This window comes from Siphateles boraxobius, unplaced genomic scaffold (genome assembly GCF_051911475.1).
Source record: "Siphateles boraxobius isolate OS27281-9 unplaced genomic scaffold, OSU_SipBor_1 20, whole genome shotgun sequence".
NCBI classification, from domain to species: Eukaryota; Metazoa; Chordata; class Actinopteri; order Cypriniformes; family Leuciscidae; genus Siphateles; species Siphateles boraxobius.
The window spans coordinates 10,986,310-11,001,821 of record NW_027508811.1 but is presented as its reverse complement, the minus strand read 5'-3'; the positions used below and the strand labels follow the sequence as shown (position 1 = coordinate 11,001,821).

The following is a 15,512-nucleotide window of genomic DNA, read 5'->3' as shown; positions in this document are numbered from 1 at the left end:
TACAACAGCTTTATGTAAGGAATAGACAAAAAAAATTGAATTTAGATTATACCAAAATATCTTTTATTTTTGATGTTGGCATGACATGTATATTCACCCTCCGATATGTTATTGATCTTATTTAGAAAGATTTATCCATGCACACACTTCATTTATGTCCTAACTCAACCTTCCAGTTAAATGACAAGACTAGGGACATGCTGGACTCCTCTAGTTCGCTTAAACCCTGTACATTTCTAACAATCAAATGCAAGCTAGCATTCAGATCTGCCTCCGTCCAATCAACAACCAATGAATAGAATAACCAAAGTCCTGCAGCCCTCCACATTTTTTCACATTGTTTCACTCGGGATATATATCACAATTTGGAAGAAAAGATGTCTTTAATAATGTTGTCTTCGTTTTACATTGAGGTTTGAATTTTTTTAACACCATTGATCAAAAATAGATCAAAAAACAAAAAAAAACATGGAAACTAGACGCTAAAGTTTGTGATTAAGAAAGCATGAATGGGAAGGTTTAAGTACTTTTAAAGGTAGAAGAGTAAAGGCCATAGGTTACAAAGGTGTTCTGGTGCACAGCCTGTCCACAGCTATAATGAAGAAAAAAAAAACCATACACAATACTAGGAGAAGTCTCAACAAATTATAACACTAACATTAGCCCAAGTCTATATTCAATTATAGTTTTAATTCCCTTTGAAAAAAGAAAACCAAAACGTTTAGCTAAGCGAATTAATGCCAAATGAAAAAAAAATTGGGGATTTCCTTTTAATTTGGTGTGCATTAAATGTTTTTATTGCACAACATATAATACGCCAACCATATACCACTTTTCTGCCCCATCATGACTTTCTCAAAATGTCCTATAAATGACAAGACACCAACCCTCTTACATTAAGGAACATTTATTTTACTCATTCGTCAATTAAATACAGAGTGCAAATAGTTAAAGACCTTAAAATAACTGAACACTGAACATCGTACAAAGTTGGACAGAGTTTAGCTCTGCAGTCTGACCATCATTTGCCCTAGAGAAGGACCACAAAGCTTGTCTTTAAACACCTACACGTATCCCTACAGTTCTGCAAAAATTACAGTTACACATTTAGTAATAACATCCTCAAATTAACATTGTGCTTGAATACACAGAAAAGAACAACAAAAAAAATCCACAATTCAACTTGATATTAATAAGTATGTCTGTACACAGAGCCACTCTAGCAGTGACGGTGAATTAAGCGATTAATCGACATGGCAGCAGGAGATTATATGACAGGCATGATTTTCATTTTCGTGTCACGTTTTACAGCAGGAAATATGCACTGCAAAATAAAGCAGAGAAAGGAAGAGCACTGCAGAGATAGCAAATATTTACTCAAGACTGGACTTCATGCACTTAAATCAGAAGCAATGAAAGAGAGAAGCACTGCGTGTGTGTCCCTCTGGTATATCTATAGCTTTACGATCGCCCACAAGGTGTCATTAATGTGAATCAGTGTTAGTTATTTATGCAGGGCTTCACCTGTGACTGGCAACTGGGGGGGGGGGGGGGGGGGGGGGGGGGGGGGTGTTATTGGTGCCATTACACAACATGACGATCTTTTGTTGATGCTTTTTATCATTATTTTCTGAGGTGATATATTGGCCTCCTGTGTAGTTGGGGTCCTTCAGTGCTGGCAAAAGTTGTAGTTTTTACTGGCTATAGTGTTTACTTGTACAGAAGCAAAATGTTTATTCCTTCTTTTTGGCCCCAGGAACCTTTTCTCTAATCCTGAAAAGCAAACAAAAAATTAGACTGGTAATTTTAACTAATAACTGAAATGTTTATCAAATTTATATAGGCCCAACACGGTTTAAGGTTCATTAATAGTAATACAGAACTCACTTTCCCATTATTGAGTTAACCTGAGTGCGCACCAGCCCCAAGTACTGATCAATCTGTGTCTGAAAGGGAGAGAAAGAGAATGAGGATTCATCATAGACAATATGGAAGTCAAATGCATTGGTATTTTGGTACAAAGTCCATACGAAAATAAAAACAGAAGGTAACACTTTATTTTACAATGTCCTTGTTACACGTTACATGTAGTGACTGTATAATTACATATAACTAACCCTAATACAAACCCTAACCCAAGTATGTTTAGTTCATTAATATTGCTCAGTACAAAAAAAATCCAATAGAAATGCTTTTTTACTGACTGCACCTGATTAATTTACAAAGAAGTATAAAAAATAAAATAATGTTTACTTAATATAGATTTATAAGAATAATTTAAAAATAAACCAGTTTTAATTCAATGTAACTTTTTTAAATGTTCAATAGCATCAGTTATTAGTTATTGCTCAAAATTGGCATTGAGCATCATGAAATTTTACTGGTATAGCAAACAACATCAGGCATTTTGATATTGTGCTACAACATGGACCTTAGAAAGAAAGAAAAAAGTTTGCTGGGGGGAACATTACCTGGTACTTCTCATAAACCACTGGCACGCTAAACATGGAAACCACAGCTGAAGAGAGAAAGATAAACGAGAAATACAGTCAGGACAACAGAGAGATGGACAACAGAGCTGCTCTCCCAGAATGCTGCATCGTCATTTAAGGTTATAACACCCTGACCTACAGCAGTGTGTGTTTGTGGCATCACCAACCTTCCTGACATGGAATTTTGAGTGTGTACTTAAGATATGGTTGGAAATCAGACAGCAAACACTCAACACAATAGAAACTGATGAACAGTTCTTAGAACATCAACAACATTCACGAATCAGTACTGATTTACGAATATCTATCTTTATATAAAAAGATTTCTATTTTAAATAAATGCCGTTCTTTTGAACTTATTCATAATATTCTGTTTTCAACATCGATAATAATAAAAAAATATTTCTTGAGCAGCGCGTGAGCATATTAGAATGATTTCTGAAGGATCATGTGACACTGAAGACTTTACTGTATATTTTATCAAATAAAAGCAGTAGTGAGCATAAGAGACTTTCAAAAGCAGTAAAAAAAAAATCATACTGACTAAACATTTGTATGTTTGTGTTGTATTCTTACCCAGAATCAACAGGGTCAGGCCATTAAATAGAGCTCCAACATACGTCAACAACCACATCAACACTGCAAACTAAACACAGACACATGGTGTCAACTCAAAGGTACAGCTGTTTACATTGAATGCTTTTACTGATTCTTTTAACACTCACTAACTTTTTCCACTGTCTAACAAAATGAATAGTACTTAAATATCTTTAAAATGTTACACACCAACTAAACATGAGATGAAAACTGCAGTCATATCAGTGGCCTAAAACGGCTCTTTCATTCTAAATTTGGAGGGTGTCACTCATCTTTGAGATCACATGACCTTTGAAATCAACCTCGAAAAATTATTGGCCACTTTTGGTGCTTTTGGGTCATATGATGCTATTTCTTGTTTTCCTTTTTCTTTAGTGTGTTATGTGCTGTTTGTGCATGTATAAGATCTGCAGAGTTACAAAGCTCAAAGTCTTAAACGCAAAGTGATATTCTTTGTAAAAGTTAAGGCTTAGTCACGCCTTCCTAAAACGCTTTGTTCAAACACCCCCCCACAAATCTACGTCAGTGTGTGGGAGCAGAGTTTCATAACACCGCCCAAATGTATACGCAAAGAAAGAAGGCGTAACTTTTATTCTCGCTGTGTTATTGTTGCCGCCGGCGCCGCCATGTCGTGGAGACGCTGTGTTTTTCATTGCGGAAGCCAAACTACTTTGTTTGGCCTTCCAAAAGACGACACAATTAGAAAACAGTGGTTTTCAACCAAAATATTCAACTGTGTGCTGCGCATTTTTCAGAGGACTGTTTCCAGAACCTGGGGGAGTACAAGGCCGACTGTGCACAAAGGCTGATTCTAAAAAGTGGGACAATTCCATCTTTGCAACTACAGTCTGGCGCTTCAGACTCACAGACACAGCTTGTAAGTATATTTGCATATTTTAAGAATTTGAAAAGCGTTTCAGAAAGGCGGGGCATAAAGGAGCGACTTAAAATAGACATTTTTTGAACCTAAAACCACGTAAAGACCTTGCATTTAACCAATTACACAAAATAACGTTCTTTTTAGAACCATCATATGACCCCTTTAACAAATATGCCTGCACATAGGTTATTTCTACCAAGGCATCTGTAACTGAAACCTTTTGTGTAATACTACATCCATGCAAATAGGTGTCAGTATAAAGATTGCTGTGAAGCAAAATTAGTGAGTGTGCCTTTAAAAATGGAAATTCTGTCATCATTTATTCACCCTCAAGTGGTTTCAAACCTGTAAGATTTTCTTCTGTTGAACACAGCAGGATAGTTTGAAAAATGTCGGTACCCATCAGTTGATGTACCCCACTGACTTCCATAGCAGGGAAAAAAACTGTTTGGTTTCCGACATTCTTCAAAATATGTTCTTTTTGTGTTCAGCAGAAGAAAGAAATTCTAACAGGTTTGAAAATCCTTCAGGGAGAGTAAATGATGACAGAATTTTCAATTTTAAGTGAACTAGTCCTTTAATACTAAAGATTATTTCGAGTTTGGCTTTCAAATTGAAATTGCAATAGTATCACTGAAAATATGGTAATGAAATATTCGTAAATGAAATGTTAATAGTTGTTTTCACCTTAATGGAGTCGACCAGATCCTGAACCAAAAACAGCCTGCGAAGCTCCTTTATGGTGGTGTTGATGTACAGCTGAGTCTTATCCACATACTTACTGATCTGATCTGCAGAGAGAGCGATCTCCACCTCCAGATAGGCCCTGAAAAAGAGAGAAGCCATGAGAATGGATGAACATGTTCATTGCTTATCCGCACAAATGAAGACGACAAACTGAGATTTGGACTAACTTGAAGGGGTGGCCTTCGTCGGTTTTTTGCACTGCCTGCAGGACTGATTTGTAGATTCGGAAGCTGACGGTAGCGGAGAGGACAGCCAGAGCCAGATACGCTATAACGCTCACCACACTGAACTGGGTTAAAGAGAACAGCAGCAGCAACACGCTGCCGAACACCAGTCCAGACTGCTTCAGATCCCGCCAATGTAACAGATCTACCACTGAAGAGACAGAGGGAGAAGAGTGATAAAAACAATTAAAACAAGAGTACAATCCACTGGTCAGTTCTTATGTACTTGTGTGCACAAATATTACAGCATGCGCCTGATTGGTCATCATCAAGGCTACACATTCACAGGATGCAAGATTCTCCACACTTGTTATATTCAAGTGCAGAAATGATGCTCTGTAAAACATGGTTATGTGGACATCTCTCAAATTAGCAGTAGTTTAGTATTTGTGTTATGCTTATCACTATGTATTAGTGTCAACAGCATTGGCAATTAACTCATTACAACTAAATGAAATTAACATTTGTGTGAAATCTGCATGCGAACGTTTTCACAAACAAATCATTATTCATCAATTACACAAACCGCACGTGTGCAAAAACTATATACTCTTGAGTGGCTTTAGAAATGTGTTAAGAGATACAATTTTATATATTTTCTTTTTAAATATATTTCATCGTATACAGTAAAAGGTGCATTATAGCTCGAGCTCCAAGGTTCCTCTGCATGAAAACTCAAATACAGCTAGCTAATCTGAGTCTGTAAACGGTGTTTACTGTGTTTGAACTGGTTTTGAGGATGGCACAATAGGCATTGCTCGAGGGTCTCTCTGCACATACTCTCTGATAAAAGCATGTTTTTAGAGACGCTCAGTGACAAAAGGTTGTGCAGAAAAGCCCTTCTATGGCTTTGGCTGTGTTTTATGCAAATACTAACCTCAGGCACACGGTTGCTCATTCAGAACACTATAAATTTATTAGCAGTAGGATGATAACAAACTCATGGGTGTATTAATGTGTTGTGAATTAGGCGGAAATGTTTTGTGAGACGTTCTCCTTTGCATATAAATAGGAATAATCTACGCAATTATGAGTGAATGAGTCCTATTCTAGATACACTTTCTGATCAATACATTTCCATGATTTTTTTTTTTTTTTTACATTTTCCATATAAAAATAATTTTAAATAGAGATAGTATTACGGTACAGTAGAAATTCTGCATATTTTGCAAATGTGTAACCTTGAGGCTATCAGTTACACCTGTCTACCTCTCACAGCACCTGTTGTCAACGTATCTAACCCTAACCATCTGTGTGCACACACACTCTACTGGGTTAATTATTTATGTTAGCTAAGACATATGCAGTGCAAATAGTCATGTTATCAGAAGTGCTGTAATATTGAGCTATATCCTTCACTGTATTAACTATAATTTAAGAGGTATAACAGTGAAATAAAGAGGAGCATGAAGGTTGTACACTTTAAGGGCATCAGCTTTAGTTTGCATATGGTAAAGTATAACCATGCAAAATGACACAGATAAAAGGCAAAACCTCATCTATGGTGAAATAACTGTCACTCTATTAAGGGAGTTGAATTTATGTTTGCAACATCACTATAGACTAATCCATCTTAAGTTACAAGAGTAATCCCCCTTGAAGCAACCTAATGTGAAGTGTCTTGCTCAAGGACCACCAATAGCAAGGTTCAAATCTTTTGGTTACCAGCCCAGACATCACACAATCCACCACATGCAAACCTACAAATCAGTCTCATCGTTCTGTTCACTGCATGTCTGAACAGATTAAAACCAAGCACACTCGTTGACCAAATATAATATTCATTATGGGTCAGAAAACACACAGTTCCACGGAAACTCCAAATATTTTGGAGCTTATATTTGCTATCTTACATTTGATGACAACTAATGTCCTGTACTACTAATTTGACATACTGCTTTTCATATAATATTTAGCTGGGAAGTAGTCATATTTGGATGTGGGGTTGGTTAAAGTCCTGTATGCTGATTGTTCAATATCACATTCTAGCTATGCTTAAGTACACACACACTACCGTTATAAAGTTTTAGGTAAGAATTTTCAGTGTGTCTTATGCTCATCAAAGCTGCATTTATTTGATCATAAACTAATATTGTGAAATATTATTAAAATTGAAAATATCTGTTTTCTATTCTAATAAAATTTAATTTATTCCTGTTATGGGAAGCTGAATTTTCAGCATCATTACTCCTGTCTTCAGTCACGTGATCCTTCAGAAATGATTCTAATATGCTGATTAGCTGCTCAAGAGTCTTATGGAAACAGTGATAAATTATTTTAGGATTCTTTAATGAATAGAAAGTTTAAGTATTTATTTGAAATAGAAATCTTTTGTAACATAAATGTCTTTACTGTCAGTTTTAATCAATTTAATGCATCCTAGCCAAATAAAAGTATTAATTTCTTAAATCTTACTGACCCCAAACTTTTGAATAGTATTGTATATAATAAAAGCTATGAAAAAAAAAGTACACTTCTTTGCATACTTGTCTGCAAGTTCTTTTAAATTATTATGATACTTCATAACCAAGCAGGTTTAATGCAAGCTTGCAAGATAATGGACCGGTTTCAAGCAGGTATCTAAGAAGACCCTGTCTTTCTTCTCTGGCTACTGGAGGAAAAACATTAATCTTTCCATTTTTATGCCAAAATATCACAAAGCTGAAGCAAGTAGAATTGTTAACTTGTTGCCATGCGAACCAGCAGATTGAGATCTCTGAATCATCTCTTCAGTCTCTGCAGCAACCAAGAGCTCTCTGTAGCTGATGTTTTTTCTTTTTTTTTTTTACACCTGTATTTTTACACCTTTGGTTGCAGCTTTGGAAGAAACTGTTTCACACACTCACTGAAGCTGGTCTGTCACACTCTAGCGTGTGCACGACATCTATAGTCCCCTGCGTGATTCTCCCATTGGTCCCACTGGGCTAAATTTAGCCGGGCAGAGCTTAGAGGAGGGCAGAAATATCAGCCATTTTTATCTCGAGATTTTTCCAAATGATTTTCTCCAAGATGAAGTGCAGGCTTCAGATTTGACCGAGTTGGTTACACTATCAATTATTTTTTAATTCTGATTATTTCTCATCAATAATAATGTTAAACAGCAAACAACTTAAAATACAACCCTTGATAATGATACACTTTCCTACTCTGAGAAATCCTTCTGTCAACCACCTCTTTAAATAGAACAAGAATAAAAACAGCAACACTCACACTCTTTCTCTTCACACACACCTTTAATCATTGACTAACTAATGTAGGCTAAAATAATATGAACACTACAGCACCACAGAATTCACTTAATCATCAAAACCAGTGACATCTATAGTTAACTCCATCACTTTAGACTAATAAATCAACACTATCACAGAGGCCCCTGGTTTTTGATGTCAAAACACCAAAACTAACAGAAGACAGAGAGAGATACTGACCTGAACCACCCATGACTGCAGACAGCAAGAAAAAGAGAGAGAGAGACACTGAGTGGGAACGCACACAAAAGGAGAGAGAGAAAGGCAGGGAATGAGAGGGAGGGGGGCTGCTCATACTACCATTGGCTAATAATGGACAGACAGACATACAGACAGACAGACAGACACACACACGCACACACACACACCATACCGGGTGACAAATAGCTCAGATTGAACAAAAACACAATCGAAAACAGAATTATGTGTGACCCATCATAGAACCCAATTAATCCATCTTGTTTCATCGAGTATGTGTGTGTGAAAAGAAAGAAAGAGGGCAGCTGCAGTTGCTATAGATACCGTGTTCCAGTTTCGCTTACACACATTGCTTAGGGGGCCAGCTTAAAATACGAAGGTGGTGGGGGGGGGGGGGGGGGGGGGGCTAATTGTGTGCATGTGTGCTTGTGTTTAAATGTCGGAGTGTAATTATAGCATCAGAGAGCTTGGCACCCAGGCCGACATTGTATCCAACTATTCACTTCCTAAATGAAAAGTCATTGCCACATGCAAAAGCCTGAGTGCTACTGTGGAGTTCTGGAAGTAAAAATCTCATTTATTTTCTCCATAGGGGAACTGATTTCAATAACTTAAAGGGACAATGTGTAGTTTTTTAGGTATTTTATAATCTATAATCAATATTTGTATTCATAAATAGGTCCTAAATGGTGTACAAATATCTCTGCCAATTATCTGACTTATCCTCGTAAACGAAGAATTTATTATCTTTATAAACATGTGACGGGTAGGTCCACGGAGGCTTCCATGCCGTTCCGCCATCTTGTAAAACTATAGCAGAGAGGGTCAAAAAGTACTAAGCCAACGCGTTTCCGCAAAACGTTTTCGTTCAGAGCAAGCGTCACATAACTGAAAGCAGCAGAAACGGAGGAGCAGAGCAGTGAGAGGCGCTTGTCACTGCCCCGGCAAGTTTAAAAGGCTGCATTGCACTGTTATTATTCATACTGTAACATTCGTTTGTTCGTTGTGTCAAGTTGCAGTTTGTTTGAAATAACAAACCTGTTCGCCCGAGGGAAAACTCGACGAAGTGCTATTAGAAGACATCCTGTCATAGCTTTTTAGTACATAACAGCACGCATTTGAAAAGCGAGGCGCTGGAGAGCACAATTCGTTTGAATGCAAAATACAATTTCACCGCTAGATGGGAGAAATTCCTACACAATGTCCCTTTAAAAAAAGAAAGGCCTACTGAGAGATACGAGGTTATTAAACGATGGCATATGCTTTTGTTGAGGCCATCCATCAGTCCACATTATTTCAAATTATTTTTTTTTAAATAATGATGTTCAACAGAAGAATTCATTGTGAAAAACTACATAGGCTTTATGGTGAATGTCACATGGAAAACAGGTCTTATTGCATCCACTTGTCGGAGAAACTGTTAACGGCGGTACGAACTGACAGCGATATCTATGGACTTTACGGTAATCAGCTAACCAAGCTAGTTCATTTATTGATGCCATTTTATCTAAATATTAGTGAGAAGAAGAAAAATAGGACATCATCGGTTATGCTCATCTTTGATCTTTGCTCACTCTTTTGAAGGTATCTTGAGTAAAACGGCTCTATATTTATTTGAAGCACATACTAAAGTCCTGAACCGGAAACAATGCAACCTGCTATAAATGTGTGTGTGTGTGCGCATTAAATGTAAAATATATATATAATTTACATAAGAAACATCTTTAAATCAATAGTTTTATATGTCTCCATCGTATTTATTTCAATTATGTCATTCACAATGCTCCATGGGACAGTAGTTATTTGACTCAGTAAAGCATTTGTCTTTCTGTGATTCACCTCGTAGCTGATTGGTTTAATAGTCATCATGGGATAAATGAATGGGAAACATACTTCTAAAAAACCAAGGTGGCTGAGAAAGTGGGCAGACACTGATGCACACTATTGGGACTGAAAGCCTGAATGTTCATTCAAAATAGCTGAACATCTGGATATCTTGTTTTAGCGAATCAAAACAGGTTTTCTTAATCAGTTAGCATTATGCTAAGCTAGTATGCTATGCTGTGAAACACATCCCGGACCAGAAAGGGAGCATGTGTGACCTCCTTAAACTCTTCTCTTCATGCGAGTTACCACACTATATTCCCATTAGACACTTTATTATCCACCTTTTTAATATTGTATGTATATTTTATTTGGCCTGAGGCCACACTGTGTTTGTCTTTGTTCACCCTGCCACAAAAGTGAAATATTGAAAATTCTGTCATCATTGCCTTATTTCGTCGCCTGTATGACTTTCTTTATTCTGGCGAACACAAAATAATATATTTTGAAGAATGCTGGTAATTAATCCGTTTTGATTACCTTTGTCTTCCACTGTACAAAAAACACAGAGACTTTTTTCGCAATACCTCAATGTCTGCACCAAAGAAGAAAGTCATGCAGGTTTGGAATGACATGAGGGTGAGTAAATGATGATGATACATTTTTTGTTTGAACAGTCCTTTTAAAACAAGTAGCAGTGGCTCAGTCTTCACTGAATCCACACCAACGATGCTGTTTTTGTCACATTTTTGTGCCAGTTTAAGTTTTAATTAGGGTTGGTGGTAGCTTATTGGTCAATGATCTGGGCTGCTGACACAAATCAAAAAAATAGGTGACCCAGGCGGCAGATTTACTGCGATCACAATCCTGGTACTCATAAAGTATATTGGGCTCCTCATCTGAATAAAAGAACAGCAAAAACTATCCAATTTTCTGCAAGCCAAGATGTGTAATATGTTAGAATCAAGAGAGTTGCACACACACACACAACCATGCAATTCTAGAGCTAAACGGGAAACGGAATCCAAGAGGACAGGATGAGCAGCCCCACCAAACGATACAACAATAATTGAAATCTAAAGGGAATATATGTTCCCAATGATTCATTTATTTGTTACACATATCGTGTGAGAGGGAAGGGATGGGTCAAGCTGATTTGAGGAAGAAAAACAGAGATATTTATCTGATTCCTATTAACTACTCTTGACCAATCCCATTATTATTATTATACTGAATTTTCAAAGATGCCGCTGTACAGATAAGCACAACTAAATAAAGATGCTGTAACAAGTGCATTGTGTACACGTTTCCATTTAAAAGTCTACTAAACGAAACTAAACTTCAGCGGTGGTTTTAAGTGTAAATGTGTAATCAGAAGAAATTCATTAATAAGCTATTAATGATTTACTTGCTTTGATTTAATTAAGTTTCTAACTAAACACCAATGTAAATGAGTTCAAATAAAACAGAAACATCGGCTTCAGGTCTGTGAGTGGTTTCAAAAATACAGCACTGAATGGTTTCTCTCTGTGTGCATGAGAATGTATTTAGAGGGGCCTGAGGTTAGAGCTTAGATTCTCTGCCCGAGCCCGACCCGACCCGGCCGATATTTCCCGCCACTATGCTCGGGTCGCGTCGGGTCGGGCCCTTGATCAAGCACGTCACGTGTCACGCGCAGCGTCTCCTCCACTATATATATATATATATATATATATATATATATATATATATATATATAAAATTGTGCAGCTCCCCACTGTCAATGATCTAGCACCCATTCAGCACCACCTGCGTTAAAAAATGATCTGTCGTCGCCCCTGGTTATAATGGCCCACATATTAAAAATGGTCGGGTTTAAATCGGGCTCATAATTACAGTTAATGTGTCGGGCCGGGCCGCGCTCGGACACAACGTGCACTGGTTCGGATCGGGCTTGATTTTTTGGGCCCGATTTAAGCTCTACCTGAGGTCAATATGAATCATCAAAAACAAGAAATGATTTCATAGTGATGTCATATGCTCCTGCAGGGAAAATAGTGATGTCATACAAATAGCTGTAAATATAGAGAAAATGTGATTAAGAGTTAAGAGAAAATATGCATCCCAAAATGTGTGGAATGTTGGACACTTCACACACTCAACTGTCGCACATTTGACAATTGAGTAAATGGTGCATAGTCATTTGGGACACGACTCATGTTTTTGTAGCTAAATAACCTTGAGTAGAATTTCTAAATTGTTTCCGTACATAAAGGTAGGAACAGATTAATGACCTATTAACTATGTATTGTAGGTGTAAACATAAATTAAAAAGGGCCCTGAATATGTCTAGGGAACACAAGGATGGACTCTTTTTTTTTCTTTACTTTTGCCAGTGACCAACCACTTAGCAACTAACTACAACCATAGATATGTATGCGTATGCCACATTCGACCCTATGCATCTTGGAACAGTCAGCATGTCGTCACTCACAGTAAGAATAAATGATGCGTCAACATTGAATTTCCCGAAGAAATAGAATAACCTCTCACAGGTGAGAGTGTGTTGGTTTGTGTTTTTAAATGCATTAAATCAATATTACAGGTTTTAACTAAGGTACTTTTTAATGTTTTTACTGTTACTTTGGTAACTCTTTAATGTCGTGTTAGCTGACGCCTTTATCTTGTTGTATTGTGTTAGTTTAGCTAAATCATCTGCTGAAGACTAGGCTATTGCAAATATAGATATTCAGATGCATCTAACTACGGTTGCAGGCGCTCAGTCAACTTGCTCTCAAATGTTTGACCGTTCCAATATAGTGGACGGCTTACGTATTTTGTAACCTAGTCTCAACCTCAGACGTCACGTCCACGAACCTGAACATCTGATACATATGGCACACAAAATTGGAAACACTTTAGGATTTTCTAAGTTGTCATCTGATTGGTTGAATTCTACAGGATTTACGGGAGATGTGTGTTTAACCTTCAGCCTGGAAACAAGGCTGTCATGAAGCCAAACCCCCTTATGGAAGAAGCAAGCCGTTGTTTTTACAACTGTGGCAATGAGCGCTTATCAGGACCAACTAAAAGACAGATTTTCAAAAGTATGTTAAGTATGTAAAGTTTGCGGCATCAACTCTTTAAAAATTGTCCAATAGTTTTACACATCGGTCTGTGGTCATCAATGTTACATTTTCACACCCCTAAACATGACACGGAACAAAATGAACTGTAATTGGTTGCTATGCATGTCAGTCAGATGGCATCTGGGCGGTCCTTGGCCAATGAAAGCTTCTAGGCCGTCCAGACCATCTGCCCTCAGTCTGAAGGTCTGACTATGCAAGACTAATTGTAACCCATGGTAACAGCCACTAATGAGGCATCTATATATATAAACAGTCTATCAAATAACTAGAGACGCCATTGCAAAAACCATTCAGAACAACTATTAACTGAAAATGTTGTCAGGCCAACTATAAAGCTGAATTTTTGTCTAGTTACAGACAACAATTTCAGCTTTAAACAATCATATACAAATAGCTTTAAAAACACAGGCTACTAACATTCACATAATGCAGTATCTGTAAATGCCATGTCTGCACTAACTTTATCTGGATGGACATTTAAAATGTGCATGCCATTCTACTGGAAAAGCCTAGAGACATTTTCTGTTTTTTCTCTTTTAAAAAGAACATGTCTTTCTCTTTTTTTGCAATCTTCTACTCTTCCATCCTTCTCCCTTTTTCAATCTCTAGGTATTATTTTTATCAATGTTAAAAAAAACATGACATGATGACATGTTTGAGATGACATGTTTATAATATTATTCATTACAATACACAAAATGTATCAACAATAAGTTAAATGTCTTCCTTCTCTATGTATCATCATGGATGCCTGTTGAAGATAATGACGTAATCTGGATGGGTGTGACCAGGTTGCTATAGCGACAGCCTCATCTAGCGTTGCTGTAACCTCGATTGAATATAAAAACAGCCTGAACTCTGTATAATGGCACCCGGAGCCTAATCTAACGACACAGCGGGGTTTCGATATCAGCATTACTATGAAGCAGACAGACCACCTGCCAGCCCTCATCCCAAAACAGATGCCTCTCCTCTCTTTGTCCCACCAGCGCAGAGAGGCTTTTACAGAGAGGTGAGGCATCATGTAAAACGCGAAACCTAATACACACACTCAAATATATGGCAATAAAATACGCAAATCAAACATGGTGTTGTAAGATAAATGCCATAAAATACAGTTTTACACAAACACGAAATCTGTACCCTGTCCTCTCCAGCTGCTCCAGGTGCACTTCCCTTTATCCATGTCTTCCCCTCTGTCGATTCTCTCGCTGCTGTCGTCTTTCTTTTTTCCCTCTCGCTGATCTTGCGTATACCCGAGACCCACTATCTCACACGTCCGAACGGCATGAATGACAAGAAAAGAGAGAAGAGAGCAGGGGAGAGGAACGCTACAGTTACTCAGAAATGAAAAAGGCAGAGAAAGAGAAAAAGAAAGAGAAGGAGACGACGAGGTGGCGCTCTGCTGGATGAAACAGTAAACACTGCAGCCTCCTCCACCGCAGAGAGCGGATCGTACCATATGCAGCGCCCGGGGCGAGATGGGGGATTCAGATCAAAGAGGCCCCACCCTACCCAACAAAGCCCATCCATAAACATATGGTCATGTGACCTCAATGGCATTGTTGTCGGCTAAAAATGAGTGGAGTCTGATGGGTTATTTATTTCTTGGTATCCGCAAACAGGTATTATTTTATTGCATTATGACTTAACCTAAAGACCATTTTTTCAGAGCAGCACCAATTGCCATGTTTTCAATGGCATCCGCTGTAAAAAGCTCTTAGATCACTTAATATGATTTTCCAGACCTAGACCTTATTCACAGCAGCGCCATTTTTGAATTTTAACGGGAATGAAAGCCAGGCTGTGAGGGATAGACACAGATATATATGATATATACATAGTGGCTGTTTCTATCGGCCGCCGTCTGCCATACTGGAGCGGAAGCAGGCCCATTAAAGCAGGCCTATGCAATAGTATCCAGCTGCAGACCCGCAGCACCACCAGTTTCAGAACCCCAGCGCCAGAACCGGAAGTAAGGGGCGGACCTTACGTTCTAACACCAGCGCCAGGACCGGAAGTGAGGGGCGGAGCTTACGTTCTAAACCGAGTAACGCCACCTAACGTTTTGGAGCGTAATTTGCTTAGACACGAAACGTCATTATTACACACGAAATGTCATACTTTATACCTATTATAATGATACATTAAGGTATAGTACAATAAGCATTTAA

General features: G+C 37.9%; 1 protein-coding gene across 4 annotated transcripts in view; it reads right to left on the bottom strand.

Moving 5' to 3' along the window:
- Positions 1 to 891: 891 nt before the first annotated feature.
- Positions 892 to 15,512, bottom strand: part of rtn1a (reticulon 1a) — a 33,580-nt gene continuing 18,959 nt past the window's right edge. For 2 of the 4 annotated variants that reach the window (XM_077236712.1, XM_077236711.1), the window contains exons 4-9: positions 4,884 to 5,091; positions 4,657 to 4,795; positions 3,069 to 3,138; positions 2,472 to 2,518; positions 1,888 to 1,946; positions 892 to 1,773 (exon numbers count right to left, since the gene is read on the bottom strand). In XM_077236712.1, coding sequence (XP_077092827.1) covers positions 1,734 to 1,773; positions 1,888 to 1,946; positions 2,472 to 2,518; positions 3,069 to 3,138; positions 4,657 to 4,795; positions 4,884 to 5,091 — 563 coding nt within the window. In that variant the 3' untranslated portion in view covers positions 892 to 1,733. Of the gene's footprint in view, positions 1,774 to 1,887; positions 1,947 to 2,471; positions 2,519 to 3,068; positions 3,139 to 4,656; positions 4,796 to 4,883; positions 5,092 to 8,368; positions 8,506 to 14,481; positions 14,888 to 15,512 lie in introns of those variants that run through there. The other 2 variants (XM_077236714.1, XM_077236713.1) reach the window with 2 other exon arrangements.